The 16,422-nt window shown below is 40.5% G+C and overlaps 1 protein-coding gene across 1 annotated transcript in view; it reads right to left on the reverse strand.

The window, feature by feature from the left end:
- Positions 1–2,042: 2,042 nt before the first annotated feature.
- Positions 2,043–16,422, reverse strand: part of LOC150006094 (uncharacterized) — a 67,407-nt gene continuing 53,027 nt past the window's right edge. Inside the window, exon 5 of the mRNA XM_090280738.1 lies at positions 2,043–2,665. Within this exon, the coding sequence (XP_090136864.1) occupies positions 2,636–2,665 (30 nt within the window). The 3' untranslated portion in view covers positions 2,043–2,635. The remainder of the gene's footprint in view (positions 2,666–16,422) is intronic.

Below are 16,422 nucleotides of genomic sequence, written 5' to 3' on the forward strand. Positions count from 1 at the left end.
CATCCTGATTTTAGGCAAGAAAAAGAAAAATATATACCTGAAAGACGTTTTTAAATATTTATTGGGGTGATATTGGTTAATAATATTATGTGGATTTCAGGTGTAGAATTCCATAACACATCATCTGTACATTGCACTGTGTGTTCGCCACCCCAAATCAGTCTCCTTCTGTCACCATTTATTCCTCATTTACTGTCTTCTTCCTCCCCACCCCACTTTCCTTCTTGTAATCACCATATTATATCTGTGTCTATGTGGCTTTTATTTTTTTGCTAAATCCCTTTACCTTTTCCACCAGTCTGCCCAGCCTTCCATTTCTTCTGACAATTGTCAGTCTGTTTCCTGTCGTGTCTGTTTTTATTTCATTTGTTTGTTTATTTTGTTCATCAGATTCCACATATAAGTGAAATCATATGGTATTTGTCTTTCTCTTACTGGCTTATTTCACTTAGTATAATTCTCCAGGTCTGCCCATGCTGTTGAAAAAAGGTCAGATTTCCTTCTTTTTTACAGCTGAGTAGTATTCCATTGTGTAAATGTACCACAGCTTTTTTATTAACTCATCTACTGATGGGCACTTGGGCTGCTTCGAAATCTTGACTATTGTAAATAACACTGCAATGAACACAGGGGTGCATATATTCTTCCGAACCAGTGTTTTGGGTCTCTTTGGATATATTCCCCAAAGTGAAATCATTGGGTCATAAGGCAGATCAGTGCAGCCACTGTGGAAAATAGTATGGACCTTCCTCAAAAAATTAAAACTAAAAGACAACTCTTACTTACAAACCCTTTGCTATTTCTTGTTTTCTTCAATCAAATACACCTTTGGATGGGCCAGCGACTGAAAGAGAACCTTGCTTGTTGCACTTAGGTGTTGAGGAAGCAGCCTACAATAGTGAACGGGATCTGGGGTTTTAAATTAATATCTGACATTAAATTCTGGCTAGGGTCTGTACTTCCAAGACATGACTCCTACAATATCAGAGCCTATGTCCTCATATAAAGTGAAGCTAAAAATGATTATTTCTACTTTTCAGGTCTGATGTGAGAAATAAATGAACCAGGGTATATGAGGATATCTTGCAAAACGTTATATAAATGTTAGCTGTTTTTGTTTTGTTGTTTGATTTTGTTTTATACTTTTTAACGCTTTTGGATTACTAGCAAGTTATGTCCCCACCTGGCTGATCAACTCACAAAACAGCTTTGATCTGTGTTCCCTTGTAAGACCCATTTCCCTATGCAATTAAATGGCCTGTGAGGGTAGGACGTTCATATCCTATTCTATTAAAACATAAAATGTTTATATAAAAATAAGCTTTGCCATTTGATTATATTTTTGGTCAAATAAAAAAGTGTTTCAAACCAGCTATGTAGAACTGGGCACAGAGTGTGTTTATATAAGAAAAACCACTCACATGATATTATTTTATGGACTTTCTTTTCTCTCTTCCAACTTACAAAAGGGTTTTGAGAAAGCTCAAAATATAAGGCACAAATACCATAAAAGGGAAAATTATTAAAATGAATAAAAAAACAAAAGAAAAAAAAAGTGAATCTACGCTAACATGAATTTTTGCAACTGAACACAAAACTCAGCACCAGCTTACTGACAGTCAAAGCAAAATGGACAGGGTTCTAAGTGATATGGTTTTACTTTTCTAATGTAAGGAAGCCTCAGAGAGAGAAAGTCATTTTCTTACTCTGAATATTTTAGAAGAAATTTTTCACAGGAGTCATCACAGGACTGATTTTGAACAACACAGTAGTTTCCATAAAAGTTTTTCCAAACATGACCATTGTTATTGGTTATCTGCCCTACTGAGAGAGACTGAATTTGGAAGCCCAATTTAGAAAAGGAAGCTTGCTATTGCAATGAAAACTTAGTAACTCTTGTCATTATATATCTTTCTGTAATTCATACTTTTAATAATGATGAACTTACACTACAGACTTTATAATGCATTTATTTTGTTTGTTATAATTAGCAAAGATATATTGAGTTCTTATTATGAGTCAGGCAAGTGCTAAGCCCTGTATCTGCACTTAATCCTCCCCAAAATCTTATGCTACAGAGTTCATTATTTCACTCATTTTACACATGAGAGAAAATGGAGACTTAATGGAGGTAAAGAATCTTGCCCCAGGTTTGCAAGTCATCATGGAGTTTGACCTTGAAGCCATCTCCAGGTTATGTACCAGACCCCTCAACACTGCGCAAACTCGCCTGACACACTTTCAGAATGACCTTCTAAGGACTCCAACTAACCACCAAATGAATGCAAAAGTGCTTTAGATGTGATCAAAAAAGCAAGTTCATAGCCAACACAGATTCTACATTGCACATTGAGAATTTATTAGAAGAAAAGAGAATTGTGAACTCTTCATTTTGATAGTTGGATCAGAAGCCCACTGGACTTCCACTTTGCTTCTGTAGGCAGTCAAGTAGAGCTTCTCTTGTGTGCTACAAATTTCCCTTCCAGAGTCAGAGCCCTGGGTAAAGATGTCTGATCTCTGCTTCATGATCCGTGTGCAGATAGTCTGGTATCTCAACTAGCTGGCAGGCGTCATTCTGTCTCTTTAGGCAGCACAGTGCCATGTGTTTTGTCAACCCCCAACAAACATGATGATTTTAATTGATTCTCAGCCTCAGTTTCCTCATCTAAAAAATGAGAAATTATTATGAATGAGAAATGGATCATGGTACTTTAAAATTATAAAATTATGACTCTATGAGGAAATTTAACAAGGTTTCACAAATTTTTGTTCCTCAAACCTAAACAAAATATTTTATATAGGAGCACCCTAAGATCAAATATTAATACCTCTCTTTTGTTGTTATCTTTTATCGAGACTTAATTTAGCAAAGGGATTAAGTGTAAAGGCTCTGGGAACAACCTACTTATAACTGTGTGACTTGGCAAGTTTTTAAGTGTAATGCCTCAGTTTCTTCATCTGTAAAGTGAATGTAATAATATGGTCTACTTATACGGTTGTTATAAACTTCAAATAAGTTAGTAGCTATAATGTGCTTAGGGCCATGTTGATAACCTAGTAAATACTCATTAAATGACAGCCCTTTGTAATCTGTCTGAAACTCAACCCTCCTATTCATTTCAAGATATCATGCTTCTTGTACACATTTTCCAGTCTCCCATCCTCTAGAACTGTGACATATCCCAACCTGAAATAGAGATCATCATCTCATCTCTCTTCAGCCAGTCCAATGGCAACTGGAATAAAAAATGTTCACCACTTCTAATCCATCCCTTTCACTCACTTACAAATGCATTTATCCTTTATATGTGTTACACAACACTGATTTTAGAAGAGTTTGCCAATAGGGTTTGAAGCCAGTACCAGAGTGGATTGTTACCTTTTTTTTAATCCTTGCCCAAGGACATTTTCCATTGCTTCTAGAGAGAGAGGAAGGGAGAGGGAGAAATATCAACACCAGAAAGAAGCATCAATTGGTTGTCTCCCCTATGCACCCAGACCAGGGATAGTACACTCTTGGACCTGGAATTGAATCTGCAGCCTAGGTATGTACCCTGACTGGGAATCAAACCCACAACATTCCAGCTACAGAACAACACTCCAGCTAACTGAGTCACACTGGCCAGGACTGTTACCCTTTTCTGATACACTTCAGTTTTTATATGCATTTATGAAGACATAGTGTGAATAAAGTCACAGTCTGGTTGTCTTGAATTAGAGAAAAAAATTACAAATTTTACCTGAACAATGAGAAAAATGTGTTGTCTCTATTATTTCATCATTCAAGGCTTCTGTCTTTGAAGTGCAGAAGTCATTTTTGGCTTTTCTAACTCTCTTACTCCCTGGATCTAATCATGCTAAGTCCTATTAAACTCTTTCTTCCTGGATCTCTCTGAGATGCTCTCAGATTGGTACATCATAGGACTTTTCCTTAGCATCTCTTGCAGCCTGTTTCATATTAAAGTTATTTATGCACATGCCTGCCTTCCACACTAGATTTTTTTGGACTGGGATGGAGGTCCTGGAGCTTGATTTGTCTTTGTATTTCCAGCAGCATCTAGCACACAAGGCCTACACTACCCTGTACCTCTCCCTACACACACACACACACACACACACACACACACAGTGTTGGTTCACTCTTCCATGCTTTTTAATTCCTGTTCCTTTCACCCCAATACCCTGATCTCATACCCTCTCTACATAGTGATATGCTTCTTATCCTCCAAGCCCAACTCCTATTCCCTATTCACACTCACCCTCCTCCTACAGTGTTACATTGTCTTTATGACAGTACAGTGAGTATTTCAAGGTATTAGAGTTCTTTCATAGTCTTCTGTTTCCCCTACTTGATTGTAACATCCTTGAGGAACAGAACCATATCTTCTCCATCTTTCTCTTCCTCACAGCACCTGTCACAGAGCCTCACTCACTGGACACTCCAAAATATTTGTGAAACTGAATGAATTTGAATCTTTACGACCAGCTTCAAGAGTAAATGCTCTCTTTAAACAATTACCCTGAATTTCTCAGTTAACTTGCCAGAAGAATACTAAGCACAATTTGTCTATCCATATATGTCACCCTGTGACTTGGACACACAAACATGGAGTAGGGGACAGAAAGTGAGCATGAATCAACAGGAAACTCATTCAATGAGAAAGTTAGAGAATGAGGGGGAAAAAAACCAAGCCTAAGGCTCATATAAATTCAAAAGCAGAAGCTTATGAAATACCACAAAATGGCCCTGACCAGTATGGCTCAGTTGGTTGGGTGTCACCCCACAAATTGAAAGGTCACCAGTTGGATTCCTGGTCAGGGCACATGCCTGGGTTGTGCGTTTGGTCTTCAGCTGGGGCATATACAGGAGGCAACCAATAGATGTTTCTCTCTCACATTGATGTTTCTCTTCCTCTCTTTCTCCCTACCTTCCCCTCTCTCTAAAAATAACTAAATTTTTTAAAAAATGTTTTTAAGAGAGAGAAAGAAAGAAATACCGCAAAATGAACCACATGTCGGTTTCCAGTAAATAATTGGTGACCCTGCAGGGAGGAGCCTAAAATTCTGCTCTGCCACAAGGCATCAAAGGAGCTCAATGCCGCTGAAAAATCTGTATCCTATGTCCTTGTAAACGCCAGGGCCTGAAACACTGGCCTCTTTGCCCTGCAGGAAGCTTCAAATCCGCTTCTGAAAGGTCTTCAGGAAGAAGGTCATGACTCATTTCTCAGGAACAAAAGCTATCTCCCTTGTCTCCAGAGCATGCTACAATTCAAAAAGTCTACACCAAAAACAGTTGACAGCTGGGCAGATGACTTTATAATTCTTTTACTGAAATGGAAAGGAAAGGTTGTATGAAGTCTTCTGGTGGCATTTCCACCCCTTCCTTTTTATTTTATCAGATTAAAATGTTTTCAGTGTTTCAGAGCGAGCTCCTCTTAAGAAGATGCAAATTTATACCATCTTTCTGCATTCTTAGGATCACACGCTCTGCTTAAAATCCACACTCCACTTAGTTATACACATGTAATTCTTCCTGACCTAGATGGAACGGAATACTCATAGCAAATTGAGAATACAGATTGGCCTGAAAGCCAAGGAAAGAAAGCTAATGGTCTGCATGTCAATCCCACATACAGATTTCTTGGGGACTTTTTTTCTTTAATTGAGCCTCCTTTTAAAAGGAAAATAAGCTGTTCTTTCATTTCTTATTAGAGTCTAGAAGAGAGCAGCACCTAAAGAGAGGGACTGCAATATTGAGAGACACATGTGGAAATCGCTTCCATGATGGCAATTTCCTGAAATGCTTTCGAAAGCCCTTTTTTGGCTTAAAGAGTCCATGGAGCCCTTTTAAGATTTTATACAAAGAAACTGATCAGTTTCATAATGTTGTGATGGAATTAGAGCCCAGATTGCTTAGCTGGAATGACTTTACACACAGTAGCTACCCTTCTTTTAGAGGTGGGCTGCAATTGTCTGGGGGGCAGGAGAGGGTAGGGAATAGCCTCTCCAGAGGATATAAAACAAGGTAGAAGGGCATGGAGTAAGAAACAGAGGCTTGAACTTCATCTGTAGTAATTCGAAGGTTTGACAAGAATATTCTGACTCACTGATTGTGAGCCTTTTTTTGATTCTCACACTCGGGAAGTAATTTCGGTGACAGAACATTAGTTTTTCCTCCTCTAATTCAGTGGGAGCTAAATGCATTTGTACTTCCTGTATCCTGGAAGCCGCAGGGCTGAGGAGTTAACCATGATGAGCCCTGTGTTACCAATGCAACGCTACCTTTGACAAAACGCCCAGTATCAGAACGTTTTTAGGCCTGATGGCAAATAAATCCCATATCAGTTCTCTGGTCACAGGAAATCAAGTACAAACAGAAGCAGCTAAGTGATTTTCTGTATTCAGGGGCTGGGTCTCCTTACCCTCAACTACCTCCCTGGTATGGGAATAAAGCACATTTTATATTGGTGACTGCCACCAACTCCCCTTGCTATGAAGTCACCAGCGTTAAGCAGCTCTGCTTGTCTGTGGGGAATTTCCCTCCTAGTTCATGAAAGAAAAGAGGATTTCTTTTGTTTTGTTTGTTTGATTTTTAGATTCCACATGTAAGAGAAACGACATAATATTTGTCTTTGTCTATTTCACTTAGCATAAAACCCTCTAGGTTCATCCATGTTGTCGCAAAACAAAACAAAAACAGACTCATAGAGACAGAGACCAAAGGGATGATTACCGACCGGAAGGGAGGGTTTGGGGGTTAGGTGATAAAAGTGAAAGGGAATATAGTTAATAATACTGTAATAAATTTGCAATATTATTGCAAAACCATGACAGATGACTACTAGAATTAATGGAGTGAGCACATTATAAGGTATAAAAATGTCAAATCACTACATTGTACAAATAAAGCTAATATAGCTAATATAATATTATATACCAACTATTCTTAAATTTTAAAAAGTAAAGTAAATAATGCCACTAGAAAATGGTGATATGTGCATTAGCCGTTGAGATTTTTAAGGCAATTATAAAGTCACGGCCACATACGACCTTAATGGGGCACACAGGCACTGTGGCCTCTGAGGCCCTTTTATTCATAAATGAGAAAATATTAAAAATTATATTTTGCAACTGCATTATTAAAAATATGCATATATGGCCATTATATATATATATTTTTCAATCTAAAAGTTTTTATTTTTCTGATTTAATGAAATTAACATAATTCTGTGGGCCCTTAAAATCCCTGCGCACCCTCAGCCCTGTACATACTGTGTCTACTGGGTAAGTCAACTCTGACAGCAAATACTTTTCACCACTTGGATGGTTCCAATTCTCAAATTCCATCCCTAAAGTTGGCTGAGTAGAGCCTTAATTTTTCTCGGTGTAAGATGACAGGATTTGCACTTCCTAAATTACATTGTCTTGTTGGCTCTCCCCTAACCCAGTGGAGTAAACATTATTATTCTTGTTTTCCATAGACTCAGAGATTCTACGTGATTGTTTCAAATTGCCTCATCTGGTAATTGACAGTGTTTCTTGGGAAAGGGAAGGGGATGAGAACCAAGGATTACCTATTACTCTATACTAGGTGTTGCACACTCAATGCACCATAAGATTCCTACCACCTCTATGGGGTGATATCTGAATTGCTCATGCAAGCCAGCCAGCCCATGGAGAGCTTGGCCAGGAGTGAGGACATTGGTGTCACTAGGAACAGTTGGAAAAACCTAATGACAAAACTAAGTCCAAAGGGTAAAAGAAAGGCTCAAAACAAGGAACAGAGTCAAGAGCCTTGAGAGAGAGAGAAAATGGAGTGGAATAGGACCCTGAGAGAAATGAGAAGGGTAATGACCATTGGTGCAAACAGGCCAGCAGGCCCCAGGGCCCACATGTCATAAAGATATAAAGGGAAAGCTAGACAGTATTATTCCCATTTGCTGCTGAAGAAACTGAGGCACAAAGTGCTTAGGTAGTCTCAGGCTATACAGCTAAGAATTGGTAAAACTACATTTGACCCCTAGTGCCATGTTTACTCACAGAACAGACATCTACATAAAGGCCAAGTCTCCATTATGAGCTCTATCCATGGCCTTCTAAAAAGAAATCCCATTCGTGAGCATTTTCATCCCAAGCAAGCCATTGCCTGAAAACTTGCCAGGTTGGTCTCCACTAACCTGAATGACTGTGCATATCCCCAATGCAATACTTGTGGATCCAACTCATAAAGAAAGTATGCAATAGCATAGCATAGCTCTTGCCAACATTCTATGCTCGAAGAATATACAGAAGCTGTGGAGAAAGGTACATTTTTCCCTTTACATCTTTTCAAAGAAAAACTTGGGAGAAAATGCAGTCCCAAAGAGGCAGAGAAATCTGACTTTTCAATCTGCAGTAAAGAGAGAAAAGGGACCTAGGGCATTTTAAGTCATCTATGTATTATGTGTTTGACATTTCCCAATCAGTGGAAGTGCTCGGGGTCCTGTTTCTGTTGAAGGAACTAGCTCTAATACTGGGCTGCAGGGAAACTGCCTGTATAAGAGCCATTTCTGCTGCCTCTCTCCAGCCAGCTGTTCTGAGTCTGACTGGCCAGCCTCCTACTCACAGCACAGAAGGAAGAGCACTGCAAGGGATGAGGATGGGCCAGAGATGACAGCCATGTGGAGCCATAGCACAGAAATCAACCAAGTAAGGTTTCTTCTATTCCTGCCAACAACTGGCTTTAGGAACACAATCTAGTTCACTAGGTTTGTTTCCTAAAAATCTAATTTTTTTAAATAGAATTCAAAAAATACATTTCACCAAAATCTACATCCAGCCTGTACCTATTCCCTTATGTAGTTTTCCTAAGGGTCACTCACATACCTGAGACAACTTTCATTAGTTTTATAAACATCCATGAATACATTACCCGATTAATTCAGTCATTTAATTGCAAATCCAAGCAGAGAGGCCCTTTATCAAATGTCTACACCCTCTAAGTCAGCTAACCTGCTAAGTGATCTAGCTTCATCAACTGGACAGCTATGCCACATCTGTAAATGGACAAATATATTTTCACAAGGCAAACAAATCCCTGGAGCCTGGTAAGAACTTTTTTCAGAGCCAGAAGAAGACACAAAGCCGCATCCTCAACTGCTTTCAGGAGGAGAAATGGGTTCTAGCATGTGTGCCAGGATTCCTTTCCTTGTTGCGATTGTTTGTTGATCTGGTCTCAGTAGAGAGCTAGAAGGAGGGAGCACTGCCATTCCAAGGCTAATCATGAGAGTTTGAGAGCACAAAACTTTGAAAAGTTAGTCCTGACTTGGTCCCATCTCCATGAAGGATAGAATCTAAGTGGTCCCACAAACCAGACTTTACAGCTCCTTGAAATCTGATGTTCATTTACTGAAGCATTTATTATACATCTGCTAGCATATGTACATCTCAGCTTTAGCATTTGATCACAAATACGGGCTGGGAACACTTAATGAACTAACATCCACATAAAATAGTGAGGAGTCCGCCACCAAGAAGATGTGCATAGAGCCTTCTCCAGGCAGTTGGTCCACAGATGCTCAGCCCGCCTGATGCTGTGTTTACTTAATGTTCAAGATGGGATCCAAATTCTAACAGGCCATCCAACTCCACGTTAACTTTTCACAAGGAAAGCTTGTGTGTGTCTGTGCTCTGCACTCATGAATTTTGGGGGAATGAGGGGAATTGAAGTCATAGTTGACAACATATGAAATCTTTATATGTGTCACAGCTGCTCCAACTGGCATTTGTCCCCTGAGCAAGGAATTGTAGAGCATCACATTTTTAAGGAGTCCACTTTCATAGTGCACTTCAGTGTCTTAGAACACCCTCTTGGAGAGCAAAGTCAATCCTAGGTCACCATTTCAATGTAGTTTCCTTTGTACTAAATCCTACTTTCAAGAAAATTCTTGCCATGGTTCACTGGTGTTTAACCTATCATATAATATCCAGGTTTACTGTGTTAGAAGAAGCAGAACAGTATTAAGCTTTTCCCACAAGCCTGTGATTGCATTTGACCTAGTAACCTGTATTAGATTAACATTTATTCTACAACCGCACAGCAAGCCCTGCACCTTGGTGAGCTGCAGTTTATAGAGGACACTAACCATTTTTACAAGTGGAGCAGGAAAAGGGAATTGAATCTGAGGGAGTAATTCCAAGCAAGTATGTTGCTGCAGCAGTTAAATTGTTTATACGAGGAGTAGGGGAATTACTTCTGACTGACCTCTCTTTTTATCTGCTTAAAAGACAAAGTGCAGGTCTCCATCGCTGGGGCAAACCCTGGGGAATGCAGCTTTAAAATGTATGGAGCCACAGGGCCTGCCAACCCACCAATAAGGGGCAGCTTCACAGGCAGAGCAGAGCAGGAATGTAAACAGAGCAGAGTCACTGGACTTAGGATGTTTTCACAGTAGCCAGGGTTCACATCACCCCTGCACCGCACCCCGGCGCCAGCCCTCCAGGTGAAACAGAAGTGAAACAAGCTCAGAATGAGAATAGGCTTTTTTCCATCACATATATTTTGATGAAATGGCGTCTTGATTTTCCTTGGCCACAGTTCAGTGTGTGGTGGCTTCGTCAAGGAAAAGTCTGGCTTGGAGGGAGAGGCTGAGAATGGCAAGAAGGGATCAATGGAGGCATCTGTTTGGGACCCCCTAGCCCCCGAGAAAAAAGGCTGAATCCATGAGGAAGCAATTCACAGGAAATCAAAATCAGAACTGAGTACCCACGCAACATAACAATGGGAGGAGGTCACCCCACATTACATAGTGTCAAGTAATGAAATCCAACTTATTTTTTCAGTGAACGCTGGATTCACCAACATGTCTACAGTGTTGGCTGGGTATTGACCCTCCTGTTGGAGTGTGAGGGAAGCTGTATCTAAATGATGGGCACCTCTAAGAAAGTCCAATTGTTCCTTGAAATGAAGCAAGCAATACAGCAATACAAGAGAGAAAGAGCCATGTCCTTACAGTTAAATTACACCAACAGAGAGCTAATGTATTCCTCCTCACATCTGTGCAACCATATCTCCTCCCATGGGGGGGGAAAAAAAGATATGATAGGATTATTTCACAATTCCAGCATTTCTTGTCCACTTAACTTGGTAACTTTGTCTGTTAGTTCGCAACTGATTCCTCCAGAGGGTTGTGAGTATTCATTAGTGCTCATTAAAATAGCCTCAAAAAAGAGCTTATTAATAATACAGTTACCCAGCCTCTTGCCCAAACACTGAATCATAATTGGCTAGAGCAAGGCACCACCTTCAATATTTTTACCATGGCCCCAGGTAATTCTGATGAACACTCTCAGCTGAGGACCAATGTTCGAGGCCCTACAGCATGTGACAAACTTTCCAAATGAGGGTCTGTTAAAGAAGTATCAACCACAGCTCAGTCACAGCTATTTAGACCCAGCAGCACAGAAAAAGCTGACCCTGTTCTACTTAGAAATCAGCTCAATTAAAGGTTGATGAAACATTCACTCCTTCACCACAATCAATAGGTACAATTCTGCAGCTGGCAATGTCGTGTGGTAACTTGGCTTTGAAGGTGACAACACTCCAAGATTTTCCTTCCCATTTGTGGAAGGAGGTGGGACCTGGAGTATCGTGTGTAATGCTGTAACTCCTCAGGCCCCCTCTCTCCCCAGATTTGAGATTTGACAGGCCTTTTTAAGCTACTTCATTCAGAACAACAGAAAGCTATTCCTAAATTTTCTATAAAGAGTCTCTCTCTCTCTCTCTCTCTCTCTCTCTCTCTCTCTCTCTCTCTCTCTGTCTCTCTCCTATCTCCCTTTCTCTTCCTTCCTTCTTTTTTTTCCTGGAAGGTCAAGTAAACAGTAAGGACAGATACCAGCCAGGTGAGAAAAAGGAAATAAGGTGCACCTGGGAATTTTTAAAAAGCAGTAATGAGTGATTTCTGAGGCTCCATAAGAATGGAATCTGCCCTCAGGTTGCCACCTACACACAGGCCTGAACACAGGGAGGAAACTGTTCAGCCAAAGCAACCTTGTCAATATGATGATCATTGAGATGAAAAATCAGTGTGTGCAAATGTCCTACTTTTAAGCTCGTCAACTCAAGTAGGCGAAAGGAGATTCCAGACAGCTAAAGAGACAGTTAAATGTAAAGGGTGTTATGTGATCCTCAGTCCTTGCCTCATCTCGGCTACAAAAGCCTTAGTCTTCTGCTCCTGCCTGAGGTGTTCAAATAAAAAGAAACAAAGAAGGTGCTTCCCAGGGAGAGATAATCCTGAGCCTTCAAACTAAAGTTATTTCACCCAAATCCACTTTAATCCCAGGCACTTTTATTCTATAGCTAACCTCATTCTTGCTACCTAACCCTTTGGGGGGAAAATGGAAGAAAGATTCCAAACATGAACATTGATGATAGAAATAGAAACTTTTTTGACATAAACTGCTAAGGTTGTGTTATTTCAAACATACATATATGTGCGACAAACAGGCAAATACAGGTAACTGTCCAACCACATCTGCATTATATATGCACTCTTCTACCCATATACATCCATATTAACACAATTATGAAGGAAGGAAGTGATAATGGTGGTATGGCAATGAAGTGTGAAGACTCTCAGAATTCAAACTGGAAAAGACTTTTCATAGATTATCCAACCCCACCCCTTCATCTTACTGGTGAGGAAACTGAGCCAAAGAGAAGAAGGAAGTGACTTGCCCAAGGTCACACATGCCTCCTAGGAACTGAATCTGAGCTGGAACACCCTCTCCTGTCTCCCTGTCTGGTGCTCTTCCCACAGAAACACACCGACTCCATGAGGAAAGGGGATGGAAAACACGGCCTCTAATGTCAGTATTAGGGTGAGTCATAAAGCATTGAAAGGGGCCTCTCTATATGGTATGCAGAATTTCAAGTTGTCTGCCGTAGATAATGTGTCCATTTAGCCGGAGTCTCTAGTATTAATTACCTCTGTGAGATACAATATGGCATCATGCAGCTTTGGAATCTGTACCCTTCATTAACCGTTTCCCCATTAACCTTGACTGGAATCACATTCCCCCTCTTACCGGTAAGATGTGTTCTATTTGTGAGCACTTCCATTTTCTCTTTGAAACCATTCTCATATTCTTATTTCATTGTAAATGGTCCTACTTGCAATAAAGTGCCATTGAACATATTTACTATTTGCTGCTTAATTTTGTCCTCCTGGAAGGAGACCGATGTCAGCTCCAACAGTAGTTAATATACCTTTGAGCACACACTGTGACCTTTCTCCTGCTCATGCCTGACTTCATTCTCAGATCTCATTAAACTGCAGAAATTATCTTCGGAAAGAGCAAAACCAGAAATGTGAGTTTTGTGCTCAGCTATAGAGAAGAATTTGATTTAAATAGCCCACACTGGCATGCACGTAGAAAATAAAAGAGAGGATGAAACTTTCAGCTACAATGGCCTGTTCTGTCCACACATTGGACAGTATTACATGCACTGATTTGGATATGGAGAGGATTTAAATAATTTTGTGTACCTGACTGTCCTCTCATGTGGTAGGATATGGGATTGCTGGTGGTAGGAAGTAGGAATGAGCCTTTGGGATTTATCAACACCCTAAGAGGACTTGAGGGAGTGAGGCAGGAAAAAGAAACTTTTTTGATGAGTAGAAGGAAAAAGTTAATGTTTGGAAAAGATCAAGGATTGGAGTCAGCTTTTAAGAAAATCAGATCTAGGTAAGACATTGCAGAGGTGCTGAACCATGTGTGTTCCCCCAACACCAGCAGTAAGGAAAAGTAACCCTTAAAGCAAATAATAAAAACTAAAGATGGAGATGGCTTGGAAGTTTATCTAGAGGCAATCCCATCCCAGGACATTGACCCTGTGTTAAAAGGAGAGCGTAGGGCCCTGGCCAGGTGGCTCAGTTCGTTGGAGTATCATGCCATAACCCAAGGGTTGTGGGTTCAATTCCTGGTTGGGGCATATACCTAGGTTGCAAGTTCAATCCCAGCTCCAGGCACACACAGGAGGCAACCTATTGATACTTCTCTTTCATGCAAATGTTTCTTTCTATTTCTTCCTCTTTCCCTTCCCCTCTCTCTAAACACAATGAAAAAAATATCCTGAGCAAGGATAAAGATAAATAAATAACTAAATAAATAACTAAATAAATAAATAGAGAGGGTAGAGCCAGAGATTTGGCCTAGAGTAACTAAAACACCCAAGTTCTTCCAAGATGTACCAACTTCTCAGTTTTAGCCTCTGGCTCACTGAATTCTCTCCACCATAAACCCTGCTACCATTCCTAGTGCCTTCAACATAGGTGATTTTTCCAAGCCCCTGGCCTCTGACTGCTATAAATTATTTTTTCACTACAACTCAGCCAACCATTCTTGTCCTCATACCCTAGAAGAATGGTTCTCAACACTGGCCACACATCCAAATTATTTAGGGCAGTTTTTTAAAATTACAATTTCCAGGGCTTATACACAGCTAGGGTTGAGAACCAATGACCAAGATAATGTTGTTACCAATAACTGCATCAATCACAAATTTTCCACTCTCTGAGAACTGTCTCCAGTTTTCAGCTCACTCATCCTAGTACCCCAACTCCAGAAATTCCTTGACCCCATTGGGATGTCCCAACAACATACTCCTCCACTTTTCAGCCTATTCATCCTGCTCATGCCCTTATTTCTTTTTTTATTCAGCTTAGAGTCCTTTTTCCATTGTCATCTCTCCCTTGAATGCACACAAATGCCATGTTCCTTTCTCTTTCTGTTAGGTTTTCATGGCCATGTCCCAAACCAGGTTTTCATCAGCCAGGCTCTTACCAGAAAGCGATAAAACAGAGAGGTAAAAAAAGAATGTTTGACCAAAGGGCTATTTATAAAAGTGTAGGCAGGTAAAGGGAAAACAACAGGGGTAGGGAACACCCCCAGGCTAACTCTAGTTAACAGCCCTAAGCATGAAAGAATAAGAACAGCAGTTGGTTTCCAGAATCTAAAGAAAGCCACAGCTATGCAAGGGCTGCCTGATAGGAGCTAGGGTCTTCACAGGGGGATGTAGCCATGTGCGCCAGAGGCCACTGGTGAAGAGGTAGGACAGTACTACCAGCACCTCACAGCCTCCTGCCCTCCAGTCTCCTGCCTGTGCCTATCATTGGCCAAACCCAATTTAGAGGCCAAGGAATCCATTGAGTCCTTCATAAATGGCAGTCTCCCAGATCACCAAGCTGGGTTAAGAAGGATGGAGAATGGATCAACACAGGCAAATGGAGAATGCCCAGCACATGTTTAAATCCACCTTTCTGCTTAAATCTCCTTGGCATCCAGGCATAGCTGGAAAATTACACAACTCTGCTGATTGGTCTCACCTAAGGCTAAAACTGCAGACTTCAAGTGGGCCCACACACTGCCCAGCAGCCCTTCTATATTTGCAAGTAAATTCACTTTCTCACCACCCTAGAGGACCATTAGTCCCTTCCTATCCTTATTCCCAACTCACTGACTTCACCTGACATTTCACTAACAAAATAAAACCAACTAGAAGAATTAATTCATTTTTCCACCAGATCTATCATCCCTTCCACATCGGTTTCCCTCTTCTTTAACCTCCCTCTCATCCCAGAGATCACCTATTCCTCCTTCTAGCCAAGACCAGTCTCTCCACTTATGCACAGAATTCATTTAAAACAAAAAACAAAAAAGAAAACTTGCTTCTGGAAATTAGTCACCTTCTCTATATCCTCATTATAAAGCAAGACAAAGTAAAATTTTTTTTTAAAGTAGTGCTTACATGCCAGCCCCATTGATCAGGTTGCAATTCCATGACTATGCTCAGCAAATGAATTATTTATTCGCTCTTCCATCATCTTGGGGTGCTCTCTTTCAAGATATTGGTATGGCTCACCCCTTCCCTTCATTTAGGTCTCTGCTCTGACATCACTCATCTTTACCTGACCACCCAACTAAAACAGACACTCTGCTCCTCCTGCCATTCCCATTTTGTTACCCTGATTACGTTTTCCTCACAGTCAATATCACTATGTGAAAATACAGGGTGTGTTTAGCTATGTTTTTACTTTCTTTTAGCTCCCACTAGAATTTAAGTTCCATGAAGAGCCTGGAGGTCTTGTTTACCACTTTATCTCTAGTACCTAAGACAGATTCAATATATGATGAACTTTTGCTGGAAAATGGGAGAAGGGACAGGAAAGAGGGAGGAAAGAAGAAAGGACTCAAGCACAGAGACCATTTGCTTGCTGCTTCAGCAGAAACCAGGCTCATAACACGAAATGGCTCAGGTCTCAGTGCCCTAGAAATGGACCTTTAAACCCTGGGGGTGGGTATAAGCAAAAAAGGAAATGGATGCATATAGTGAAGATTCCAAAGGCCTGAGTCGGATCCCGTTTCTAGTACTTCTTAGCTGTG

Source organism: Furipterus horrens, unplaced genomic scaffold (genome assembly GCF_987537825.1).
Source record: "Furipterus horrens unplaced genomic scaffold, mFurHor1.1.pri manual_scaffold_6, whole genome shotgun sequence".
Lineage (NCBI taxonomy): Eukaryota > Metazoa > Chordata > Mammalia > Chiroptera > Furipteridae > Furipterus > Furipterus horrens.